The 13,252-nt window shown below is 38.2% G+C and overlaps 3 protein-coding genes across 3 annotated transcripts; all 3 read right to left on the minus strand.

Annotated features, from left to right (window-relative positions):
- Window positions 1–402: 402 nt before the first annotated feature.
- Window positions 403–3,042, minus strand: c1qtnf9 (C1q and TNF related 9). Its single transcript, XM_066646465.1, has 3 exons — window positions 2,850–3,042; window positions 1,763–1,825; window positions 403–1,172 (listed from the first exon to the last, which is right to left on the minus strand). Exons 1-3 carry the CDS (start codon window positions 3,040–3,042, stop codon window positions 403–405), a joined length of 1,026 nt encoding a protein of 341 aa, XP_066502562.1.
- Window positions 3,043–4,819: 1,777 nt separating this feature from the next.
- On the minus strand, window positions 4,820–7,410 carry tagln3b (transgelin 3b). The gene is made up of 5 exons (XM_066685339.1): window positions 7,332–7,410; window positions 6,088–6,308; window positions 5,484–5,658; window positions 5,269–5,371; window positions 4,820–5,120 (listed from the first exon to the last, which is right to left on the minus strand). Exons 2-5 carry the CDS (start codon window positions 6,265–6,267, stop codon window positions 4,979–4,981), a joined length of 600 nt encoding a protein of 199 aa, XP_066541436.1. The 5' UTR covers window positions 6,268–6,308; window positions 7,332–7,410; the 3' UTR covers window positions 4,820–4,978.
- Window positions 7,411–9,185: 1,775 nt separating this feature from the next.
- Window positions 9,186–11,765, minus strand: abhd10b (abhydrolase domain containing 10, depalmitoylase b). Its single transcript, XM_066686440.1, has 5 exons — window positions 11,651–11,765; window positions 10,761–10,944; window positions 10,470–10,581; window positions 10,018–10,155; window positions 9,186–9,856 (listed from the first exon to the last, which is right to left on the minus strand). Exons 1-5 carry the CDS (start codon window positions 11,742–11,744, stop codon window positions 9,515–9,517), a joined length of 870 nt encoding a protein of 289 aa, XP_066542537.1. The 5' UTR covers window positions 11,745–11,765; the 3' UTR covers window positions 9,186–9,514.
- Window positions 11,766–13,252: the final 1,487 nt, after the last annotated feature.

The following is a 13,252-nucleotide window of genomic DNA, read 5'->3' on the forward strand; positions in this document are numbered from 1 at the left end:
AAGGTCACTGTATGCTGACTGTGAAAGCATTGAAGGTGCTAATGAATAGCAATATATAACAAAACATATGTTTTATTGCTTTTAAATATATAAATACAAACACAGATAGAACGAGAAATGTATTAATTTATTAAGTGTAAATAATACAAGATACACAGATAGAGTGAGAAATGTATTGATTTATTAAGTGTAAATAACACAAGATACGCAGATAGAACAAGAAATGTATTAATTTATTAAGTGTAAATAACACAAGTATAATTGTAAAGATTTTTCCATGTTTAACATTCTTATTTGCCATGTAGTTTCACACTGACTGACATATCAGTCTTTAAAATGAATTGATTTGAATGTTGAAACATTTTAATAAGTTGCATTAGATCAAAATAAGTTTTGTTTCTGTCAATCAGCAAAGAGAAGGAAGCCAGAAAAAGTTGTGTCATCATCATCATCAGCATAGAGTCCATTGAAGTAATCTCCTCCAACCACCTGAAGCCATACCTTGTCTCCAACCTCCAGGTAAATCACAGTGCCCCCAGAAGCCTGGTCCTCATTGTTCTGGTAGTAGTCCATGGTGTAAATGACACTCGCACCGTTCTTCATGAGCACCACTCTAACATTTCTGGAGAAGACTGTGATGTGGTAGGTGAAGTAATAAGTACCGGCGATGGCACAGGTGAAGCGACCTGTCTCAGGGTCATAGTGATTCTGCCGATTGTAGATGATTTTATCAAAGCGAATGGGAATGCTACCGGCGGGTAGTTTGGTTTGCACCGTCAGCGCCACAGAGAAGGCACTTTTGGGTATTTCAGGCATTTCTCCTTTAGGCCCCTGCTCTCCAGGGTCACCTTTTGACCCCTTGTCACCACGGTAGCCAATACTGCCCTTGTGACCTGGAGGACCAAGATCACCCTTAACACCAGGTCTCCCAGGAGGCCCTATAGGCCCCATGAAGCCTTTCTCTCCTTGGTATCCAATGATTCCCTGAGGCCCTTCAGGCCCCTGAGGCCCCACATCCCCTTTAATACCCTGAGGTCCCGGTAGTCCCCTCTCTCCCTTCACACCTTTAAGACCAAGTGGCCCAGGGAAGCCTTGGGGCCCCATCTTACCAGGTGAACCTCTCTCTCCGTTCTCCCCGCGGCGTCCTTTAACCCCTTCTATTCCTGGAGCACCTGCAAAGCCACAGAAATTCCTGTCATATTGAGTGTATCACTATATTCAAATGCCTTTTAAAGAACTTGTGATCTGGAAAACACTTGTGCTAACAAGGAGAAACATTGTAACTAAAGGGATACTCTTTTTTTTCATCCTAATACAAATCTGATTTGTATGCAGCTTAAATTTGATTATCATTATGCAATTTATTTTACTTAAAAAGAACAGAATACCTCCTGACTTAAAACGGATTTTTTAACATTGTTAATTTATGTCACTAATCACATTAACTGACATTCATCTTCTCACAGTGTTATTGTCCTGAAGCCTTCAATTAAAATGTAATGACTCTACAATACCATTTCAATAAAAAAAAGTACTCATAGTTTTTTTTTTTTTTTTAAATATGGCACTGCAGGTCATTATGTCCGTTCTTACTATTATTATTTTTGACAGTTCCCCCTTCCCAATCACAGATGAAAATTAGTTAAATATGTCCATAATATACCTTTAGTCTGCAATATTATTTCTCACAACTATAATGCTGTTTAAGAAGTACTGCATGTAATAAACCAAATTTAAGCATAAAAATGATCAGAGATTTGACCAGGTTCTCCTTTGTCTCCCTTTGCACCATCCTTCCCTGCCGCTCCACATGTTCCAATATCACCTTTGAAAAGATAAAAAGAGTAATTTGTTCAGAAGTGTTAAATCAGAATCATTTTTCGTTCTTCTCTGTATTGTATTAAGACTGTGAATGTAGCTTAATTATTATCTGAACCCATACCTGGTTTCCAAAGGTGCCAGAAGTTAAAAATCCTTTCAAGAATATCAGCTACCCTGACATCTTTGAGGGAGGTTTGGGGAGATGAAAGATTCTAGGCAGTTGAAATGAATTCCTGGGAAGGAATTTTATTTATTTTACTTTTGCCACAGCAGTCTACATACACTTTATTTCAGACATATTCTGTTGGTGAATAAGAGTTTCACTTTTATAAATAATGGTGTTAGCAACATTTTGCAGGCTGCAGACACACATTTAAAGACATCCTCAAGGAAAAAGCAAGTGTTTGTTAGTCCTTGTAAGCATGTCCATCTGGTGTTATTTATAAACCAGAAGACAGATCATGAATTAAAAATCGCCAGTGAGATTCATGGCAGAGCATTTATGCTTTAAAACTGCAGTGTTCCACAAACAGTTTCAAAAACACAAATTAAGACAGCCTCACAAACCTGAGGAGCCATTTTCATCAACTTGTGGAGCAGGGCTTTTGACCCTCCAGGTGAGTGGTGAAGGGATAAGTGGAGATAGAGACAGGGACTAATTTCATATTTGTAGACCAATGCATGCTGACAGAAGACAAAGGTGTAGAGTTATGTCTAAATCACTTTTAAAGCAATATATTATTTATAAATTAATATTTCTTATAATTACTTATTTGATACTAAAATGTACTTGTAAATATGTATTCTGAGCTGGTTGCAGTAACTGGAGGACTGACTTTTAACTCTTAAACATTAGCGAAATTTGGCAAAAGTAGAAACTCCACTCTAGGATTTCATTACAAATGCCTGGGATCACTAATAATCTCAAACCTCTGAGGTGTCAGTGCAGTTGAAACAATATTCTGGGTTCAAATTTTACCTGATATCCAGATCTCAAAACATATCGTATAAGGTTCTTTTTTTTTCACCTGGATCTCCTTTGTCCCCTTTGGCCCCATCTCGACCATCACGACCTGGTACTCCGTTGTGTCCCGGGTTTCCAGGTATTCCGGGGTGTCCATATGCACAGCCCTCGTTCTTTTCATTCTTTCCAGAAGCATCTTTCTCTGCATGGACCACTGCTAACAGGAGGACTATTAATAAATACCTGGAAAATAACATTATCTGCACTAGATATAAACTGCAGAATCCACTTAGGACCAGACTTTAAAACACTTCAGCAGTCTGTTTACACAATGCAGAGATGTAAAAACATCTGCGACTTGAGATGCTAATGACATAATTTCATTTTGAAAGGCAATCTATTGGTCAGACTGCAGTTAGACGGGTTAATTATTTGGAGCAGGTTTGTCACACTTCACCTGAGTTCTCCTTGGGAAAGCAGGCCCGTGGCATATTAGGTTTTTAGATAATGAACAACTAGGAATGTTCTTGCAGATCCACCAATGTGACCAACAAACAACTTAGACACAGTACAGTACAGCCTCTCTCGTCCAACTCTGATAGAATGTAACACTGTTAATTTTGTTGCTATGCTATGGACTAGGTTTGGAACAAATACTGAACAGCATCTAGATGATTAATCAGGTTGAATAAAAGTTAATAAATTTGGTAATACTGAGGTCCTAGTATTTCATTGTGGTACACCATTTTGTGTGTGTTTCACATAAGGGCTGTAGTGTTAAGATATCTGTACAAAATGTATGTCCATTGGCAATGATCCCATTACTCGGACTGTTTTATGAATACTGTAGCCCAGAGCTCATAAAACAATTAGCTTAAGTGCACAGTAGACTATTACTATGCACTCACTTCATAGAGATTACTGGCTTTAAACCAGTTCATGCGTGGTTAACTATTTAAATTAATTTCTGCTTCAGTGCTAAATAGCAATGCCAATGGCAAAGGTAAATCAAATTACAGCAGTGACCCCATATATAATACTGCTCCCATTAATATTGACCTTTTCCTCTTATATGCCATGGCCATAAAAAGACCTAGCATCTCATCTCTACATTGTCTAACATTTACTAAATCACTGTCGCTTAAGACCGGTGTAGTATAGTGTTAAACACTTTCCTGAGTTCCATAGAAACAAACAGTTAAACAAGTAACTATATTATTATTTACTATTTCAAGTCTCATATCTGTCGAATAAAGCCCAGAAATGAAGAACCAAATGTTCACATGAAAAGACAATTACGCTTAAACAGCTAAAAGCAAATGCAATAATTATGGAAGGAGACAATGGGGGAGTTAGAGAGACCAATCTCTCATCTATCAATCAACCTGACAATGCTTAGCGATCAATACGGCTACCCTCCTACTTCGTAGACAGGTATCAGGGGTGGCAAAAGTAAAAAGTCTAAATAAAAAAAAAAAATAATAATAGTAAACATCCTCTCCTGGCTTCTGCAATCCTCAGAGCGGCATCTAAGCTGTCAGCACAGTTGAAACAAAATTCTGGGAAGGATTTTTACTTTCTGTACCTGAATTTACCAGCTCCCAGGCAACCATCTCATGCAATCCCAATAAAAGTCCTTAGGCAAAACCCTCTTACTGCTACATTTGCTGCCCTCTTTAATAAAATACAGCTGTAAATTGCAAATGACAAATAAGTACACGGAGAATTAGAATTTATTCAACATTGACATAACATCAGCAAAACATGATAAATGCATCACAAACAATAACTACATAATTATGTAATAAAAAATTATTACAGATCTTTTTCGACAAAGTAGCTGTAATGATGAAAATATTACAAATAACAACAATAATTTTTAATACTGACTGTATGTAGAGAAAGTTATAGCTTTTTATTTAATACAGGAATATTAGACACAACAATATAGTAATTACTATTAATAAATATACTAAAATAAATAATAAATGGCATACATTAGGCATGCTGATAATTTATTTATTCAATTTCCAGTACTTGGCCTCTGACACGGAAAGTGCTCTACCTCTATGACTGACTCCATCCTCTGAGGGCCACAGAGGTGACTGAAGTAGATTCTGTGCAGGCTGGGGATGAGCGAGAGTTTAAGGTCTTCTGGGTGTTTGAGGCAGTATCTCAGAATGTAAGGCTTGTTTACATGATCTGGCGGTGCATGCCATACCCGGTCATGCCAGCCTGGGACGCACCCTGGTTACTGCCCATCTGCAGACCAATTAGGTTCTGACCTTGCCGCAGTTGCTCCTCAGAAAATTCCCGCCGATTGCCCTGAGACTTCCTGTTAGCAGAGATCAAAGAGGTTCAGGATTTAGAATTCACACCACAGCGAGATATCAAGGCTCCCCTGTAGGTACAATTCAACAGGATTTAGCATCATAGTTTGAATTTTCTCTGTTTAGAAAACTCAAAAGCACTGGGCTGCTAACCTGTGGAACCAGTCTCGGTTGCCACGGTAATGTCCGTCATCCTTAGTGAGAGCCACACTGCCCAAAGCCATTAGAGTTCGCTGGACAGCAGCCATGTCCTTTCCTACAGTTAAGAGAAGCCACAACAATAGAGGTGGTGGTCCTTTACCAACATTACCAGAAGGTCAGTTTGTGAGAGCTGGTGACAGAGTAGTCAGATAATCATTTAATCCTACCTTCCCATAAATCAACAGTCTGAAAGATATCTGTGGTGATGACGCCATAGGCCTCAGCTGCCTGAAGGAACTGGGAGATTTTTTCCATCTGCTTGAAGGCCATTTGAGTTTCCTGGATCTTCTTAATGGGCTCCTTCCCCCGCGGGTACAGACTATTAATGAGTCTACAGAGGATCTGTAAAGAGTAGAGAGAATCATAGAGCAACAGGGATTATAATACCATATCACATCATAACATATCTCAATTACAGCACCTTTAGCCAGCTGGTTGAATTCAATGTTTGCTGTAGATTGTTTAAAATACAGTTTGCACAATTTGCAAATAACATGATGCTGAGATTTATCAAACTTGAACATATTCTTCACCCATCTTTCAAATCAATCATTTTCAGAGCCTATGTACATTTTAGTACCCCTTCTGTGATGGCGATGGGGTGGGCTAAAGCTTACATTGAGGTTGGTTAAATCAATGTATCTCATTCTCAGTATTTGTGTAATGCTAATTTATAAAAACATAAATGGTAATGTTGATTGGGCTCATGGGCTACAATTTGGGAAGACATGTTTAAGAGCCTGAGTAAAATGAGTCAGTGCATTAACTCACAGTGCCATCCATGAGCCAGTTTTGGAAGTTCTGCTTCCCTGGCTGTGGTTTCTCCAGGTTTCCTCCACACTGTACAATGATCCAGTCCACCAGCCGAGCCTCCAGGTCAGGATCGTATTTCTGCTCAATTTTTTCCTGCACCTCACGACTCAGTCCGTAACTGGGGCCTCTGTTCGCCATGGTCTCACAGCTTTTCTTATTACTCCCAAACAGGCTCTTATCTGAAGACATAATTCCATTATAACAGGCATTTAAAATCACAAAGTCACTACTGTCTGTCATAATAGTCCCTTAAATTTAGTTTTTGAAATGAATTAACTTTAGTGTGAGTAGGTGGGACTAATGTGCTGTTGGCTGATAGGTGTATACATGTAAATACACACAAAGTATTGGTGGTGGATGTGGTTTATTTTTTATATGGACTGTACAGACTACATGGTGAACATTTTTGAAAATTTAACACTGTTTACATACTATAAAATTATTCCCACCCCAAAAATGAAGAGCAATTTAGGTTTTAATGATAGGGACATTTAAAAGGAGAGATTAGAAAGCAGCCCCCTCCAGGGTGTATTCCTGCCTTGCGCCCAATGATTCCAGGTAGGCTCTGGACCCACCGCGACCCTGAATTGGATAAGCGCTTACAGATAATGGATGGATGGATGGATGAATGAACATTAGAAAGCATATGGACCACTCTCAAAATAGCCATGTTAAAAACACCAGGTGGGTCCATATAATAATAGAACTTTTGCCCAGTTAATACTGTGTAAACACAACCACGAGTCTAGTCACATTTAACCCAAGATGTAACACCTAACAACACCTAATGACATGGCACAGAATATGTGCATATAAAACACACTCTTAATAAACATGAATATTTCCTTAAACAATAATCTGTGACGTAAACAACGTCAGACACTAAAGCAGACCCAGGCTTGGTACAGTCCTGAATGTCAGTTTAATAGAAGGGCTCGTTGCCTTTGGTATGTCAAAACAGGGTGTGGTTCACATTCACTCAGGTCATTTACTTTAAAGCATTAGAGCACGAGTTCAATAAATCCATATAGCTTCAGCCCTTCAAACATGTACCAATAGACAAGCATACATATCAAACATCCCCTAATCCGCTCTAATAAATCATTAAAAGACCTTCGTTCATAAAGTCTATATGGCAAAGTACACACTCCACTATACTCCCATGTTCAACAGTAAGATTAGAAATGTGTAATCACGCTTACCTCTAGCAGATGTGCTCGAGGACCTCAGCTGTAGAACTCTGTGTCTTCTCTCCTGTACAAGCTGTCTGAAGATGCTGAAGTGGAGCATCCATGCAGCTGAGGACGGGGCGGGGCTCTCATGCACTCTCTTGGACAAGGGGGCAGTTATATACACACACACGTCACAGGGAGGTCTCAAGAGACACACCAATGCGACAGTGTGACAGACTCATCAAGAAAAGTGCTGAGCCATATGCTAACATCAACACTGGTTTCATACTGGTTTATACACGCAGATAGAAAATATTTAAGATTGGTCAATACCGTGTCCATATCAAAATATGAGTATCACATAACAATATTGATTTAATAAATGATATCGGTAGATACATTTTATGTCCAACAGCTTTGTTTACACCTTTAAAATGTGATTTCCACTACTTTAATATGGCCCACCTTACTATAGTTTGTACAGTCTGCACAGAAAAGCATTGAATAATATAGGATACAAACTTGATAACAAATAATATAGGATCCAAACATGAGCTGAACCATGCCCAATGCCACATGTAGGCTAGAGGAGTGATGGAACCCCATTAATACAATTAGGATGGTGCGCAACGTCTTCATAGAAGAGTACAAGTGTTTATATTTGCGAACAGAGGTAAATACCGTACTAATCACTTCATTTCAGAGGAACAATTTGCCAAGCTTTTGTCCTTAAACATTTGGCCACATAGTATATATATTAGCATTTAATTAATGTGTGTGAATCCACTACAATACTTTGCACCTTCCAGCCCCATAACATGCCATGACATTTATAAACAGCATGAGATATTAAACACTAGCCACAATTTGAAATTTTGAATGATAGCATTTGTAAAAAGCAAATGTCAGGAGGCATGTACCAAGAGCATTTAAGAAAAGAAAAAAAGAGTCCATTCAAATCTATGCCCGCATCTGTAATGATGAGCCAGGCCCTGTCCCAATTAGATTATAACCATTAGTGCTGTCCATAGAGGCAGCAGCTTCTATTCAACACAGTACTCTGCTGTACAATGCTTGACGTAGAAGATTAGAAGCAATTCACCATCAGATTTTCTTTCAGAAGAACTTGTATTTAATGACTAAACCGAAAGCTGACATTGATGTTTAAATCATTTTGACTGATTAATGGAAAAAGATAAATTGCTCTAAAATACTACTGTATGGATACATCAATAGAACGTGTGCATTCCAGCATTAAGCCTGTGTTAGTGCAGAGCTGAGTGATTGTGTGTGGTGGGTGACCAGCTGAAAGGTCACTCTGGTAGTTAGACAGAGTGAGATCACAGCTGGAAGCTGAGCTCTGGGCTCTAGTCATATGTTAATAAACAACCAAGTGATTCCTGGAGCAGGAGGCTCAGTACTTCCATCATACACTCAAAAGTGTGGGTAGTTTAGAATAAAAGGTCAGCTGTGATATATGTGCTACTGTGAGTAAATGTAGGTGAAGGGTGGGCTAATTTAACTGCAATAACACTGAAAAAATACTTTTATTAATTTCAAGAAAGCTTTTTAAAAAACGAAATATCTCTGCATTCATGTTTATTTGCTTATATATTTGTTGGCCATGTAATCTTATGTACTTAAAATGACTATTCTTACATGTACCTGATGTCTTCAGTTCTGTCAGCCTTGTAGAATGTTAGCATTGAACAAAACTCATTCATTCATTCATTCATACATACATACATATTTCTGTAAACACTTCACCCTGAGCAGGATAATGGTGGGTACAGAGCCAACCCAGAATCACTGAGCACAGGCAGGAACACACACAAGGCAATAAATGAAATTTAAATATATATTTATTTATTAATTTCTATGTGGTTAGAAAGGCACAGGAGAGAACACAATATGGAAGCAGACCAGGAAAGTAGCACTGTCAAAAAAGTAGCAGCTTTTTATCAGAGGGCTGAGCTACACAGCACGGAGAAGTAAACAGAAATTAGTTTAAAAAAAAGAGGAAATAAACACTGTGAAGGCACAGAGGGACCAGGTTTTAAGGTTCGGTGTTTTCACGAGTCCTGACTCCCACCCCCCATCTTTTCCTTGCCATCGCAGCATCACATCATTGAGGACTGTCTGGCAGAGAGGGTTTGGCAAAAGGAACCAGGACCAGGAACATGCTGTTTGGCATTAAAATGGTGTTGCTTTGCTCATGCCATGGTGGTCAGCTTGTCTATGAGATCGTCAATAGTGTAGACCATGAGCTTGATGTCGTCTTTCTCTCTCATTGTGTGTTGACCATGGCGGCGGAGAATGACGTCCACGTCTGAGCTCAAAACACGCTCAGCCACCTGCATGGAGATGTGCCAGGGCACATCCTCATCCTTAAGCCCGTGGATCAGGCGCACGGGGCAGGTGATTGGGATAGGGCTCTGAAGGATGCAGTGGTTCTCTGCCTCCTTCAGAAAGTCCATACTCACTGTGTACACACCCTCCTCGTTGCTCTTGGTTGGGATTGTCCACATGCCCTTTTCTTCAAACTCCTTCCTTGCCTGATATCAGAGGAAAAACAAATATGTTAGTAACTCGTGTATTGACCTGTCACAAGGTCCACACTTGTGTAGATTTGCTTTGAGTGAACACTGTCATTCTATATTCAAAATCTTGTATGTGGATGAATACTACTTGTTTCATCTGAACTTCTTACAGTTACCTCTAGAGGAAGTGATTTAAAGGCTGTAACAAAGTGATCAGCTGCGGTCGAGATCCCAACCAAGGCTTTTGTCTTCTCAGGTCGAGCAATAGCAGCAAGCAGCATCAGCCAGCCCCCCATACCAGAGCCCACCAAGATCTACAAACAAACAGTATGAGGGAAAACATGCTGATAGTTTCAAAATGAACTAACACGCACAGCATTACAGCACAAAAAGTAGTGTTTAAAAGATAGATTCAGGAAAGTTATATTCAAACATCAGAACCTTATGCATGAAATGGTTTATGAAAGTAGCAGCTGTTAGGACACAACACATTAAAAATAAACATAATTTCCAAATAATTAAATTTCCTAACAACACCAAATAACTGCCCTCTTGTGGTCACTGAAGGTGATTATATCAAGGACAAATTGAGTGATATTTAGGAGAATATAAAATTATTAGTTTTTACCTGAGGTCCATCAGCAACTTCATCTAACATAAAGAGAACATCCTTTTTCCAGGTTCCAATAGTTCCCTCTGAAAAAACTCCTTCAGAAGCTCCATGGCCTGTGTAATCAAACCTAAAAAAAAAGCAACAATTCATTGACACTTTACTGGTTATTAATAATTCTATGTACTGCATATTAAAGAGGAAACTGACTACTATGTAGCTTACTATGTAGTGAAGTAATTAAGTAATTAAGTGCTATGTAATGAAGTAATTACCTGGAAAATGCATACAATATTTCCACATATTTACCTTAGATAGGAATGGCCTAATGACTTGCAGAAGTCCTGCAATGCTTCTGATTTCTGACCACTCATATTCGAGCCATATCCAGGCAAGAACACCACACCAGGACTCTTCCCTTTTACTCTGCGATAGGCGAGCTTTGGTAAGTCTGGCCGTGAAATATACTGTACACTAGACTTCTGTCTGACCCCTGCAAAAGAAAGCAAAACTGGTTTTATGTACATTTACGGTTTTACAAACTAATTCCACACATTAAAAGGCCTGAAGCTTATGTTTTACATTTTATGTTTTCCCAAGCTCAATTTATGACATTTGTGTGCTTGCATGTTTTTGGTACAGGACTGGCAATTATGATTAATTCATAAATGCCTGCCCCTGTTTTATGCCTTTTACTTAATCCGAAATGTGAAGTAGGTCAGCTTTTCATCATCCTTTTATACATACTTCCCAAATACCTTCTGCCTTTTACATTATGTTAAAAAACCATATTGGATGGACTAAATAAAAGAGTTCAAATTATCTGGAATGTACGTATACTATCTTTAAAAACGCAGTTCATCCTTGGTATTACACCTACAGTTCAACTCAGCTAAAGATAAATACAACTGCACACAAAACAGTGATTATTCCCTGCCACACCCCTCAATGGTTGGAAATGGACTTCACCAGTTTATTTCAATTTTCCGTTCCACCTTAAGTGGCACTACAGTTTCTTTCTGACAACAGTTGACTGGCTTATTTGCCACAAATTTACTGCAGAACCACTTAAGGTGGAACGGAAAATTAGAAAACGCAGCTGCAACTCCATCCCCATTTTATCCTGATTTACAGAGAACGTGGCACATAACCTCTCAATCCTGTCTACAGCAGCTTCCAGTGAGATAAATCGTTCTCACCGTGTAAAACCATTGGCGAAATAAGCCGCACTGCTCCATTATTTACTGTCTGAAAAAATCGCGTTCCCCAGTGTAACAGCGCCACCGCAGCCATAATACTCCTGCCTGATTCAAATATCGCGAGACCTGTAAGGTTGCCATGTCCTGCCGGAAATTGTTTTCGGTTGCCAGTACAGTATTATTTACATCAGTGGAGAAAAACTTTGATGTTAGTCTTATTTCACTGGCTTGAAAGTCACTTTCTGACTCACATATTCATTCAGGATTTCGAATTTTACCACAAGACACCCCAATTCTGACATACTCGCTCAAGTTTAGGAATTCTAACCCACATCAAGGGACAAGTGGGTGTTATTGTGCTTTGCGTCAATAAAACTTTGAGTCCTTGTTTTTGCATGCATACTAAATAAGTCTACAATTATATATATATATATATATATATATATATATATATATATGTAACATTTTACATAATGTTTGGTAGTTAATAGGTAACCATGCAGGGACTGAGAAGGAACTAATTATTACTGCTGTATTAACTCTAAAATCACTCCTATCCTATTAACTACCAAGTAGTATGGATTAATTACTCAGTAGGTGATAGTGAACTAATTGTTATGGTAGTTCATTATTAAGTAAACAATAATTACTGAATCTTAAATAATTCCTGGAGAACTGATTATTATTAATTATGGCTCCATCAGAGTAACTACTAATTAACCACTGGTAGCATCAACATTTTACATGCCACCTGCAGAACTATAATCTAAAAAAGTTCTCCCAAAATTTGCTCCTTTGAAGTCTTCCAGATGATATGGTCAAACAAGGTCTCAAAAATATATTTGGTTCATTGTATGTTGTGTCCTACCTCCTTATTGTTTGAGAAATACTTCCAAATGTACATGTCATTTTTGTTAGTGAATTAGATGTCACTGTGTTGTTACATGGTAGTTATCAGTTATTGTGGTATGAACTAAGTGTTACTGTGTTCTTCACTGAGAGTTAATGATGATCAGGAACAGTATTATAAAGTGATACATAACTCATTATTAATGAACAGGGTGTTACTGTGTTCTTCATTAGGAGTTAATGATGATCAGGAACAGTATTATAAAGTGATTCACACTATCTCATTAATACTAAACAGTGTGTTACTGTGTTCTTCATTAGGAGTTGATGGTGATCAGGAACAGGAACAGTATTATAGTGATACATAACTCATTATTAATGAACAGGTTGTGAGAATAAGTCATTCTCCAGGGGTAAGTCTCAGTAATTGTTTACTTAATAATGAACTACCTTATCCATTAGTTCACTATTACCTACTGAGTAATTAATCAGTACTCCTTGGTAGTTAATAGGAGTGATTTAAGTGTTAATACAGCACTAATCATTAGTTCCTGCTTAGACCTATTACCTATTAACTACTAAACAATATTGTAAGGTGTTACCCAAAATTTATTCAAGTAATAGGACTGAGCATCAAACTGCAATATTATTTCTCCCTTGTTTTGTTTGGGTAATGTTACCATGCACCCTTTTTAATTTACTTTCCTGACTAAATGTCAAAAAAAAAAAAGAAAGAATGAATTTAGTTAACTT

Source organism: Hoplias malabaricus, chromosome 1, assembly GCF_029633855.1.
Source record: "Hoplias malabaricus isolate fHopMal1 chromosome 1, fHopMal1.hap1, whole genome shotgun sequence".
Classification (NCBI taxonomy): domain Eukaryota; kingdom Metazoa; phylum Chordata; class Actinopteri; order Characiformes; family Erythrinidae; genus Hoplias; species Hoplias malabaricus.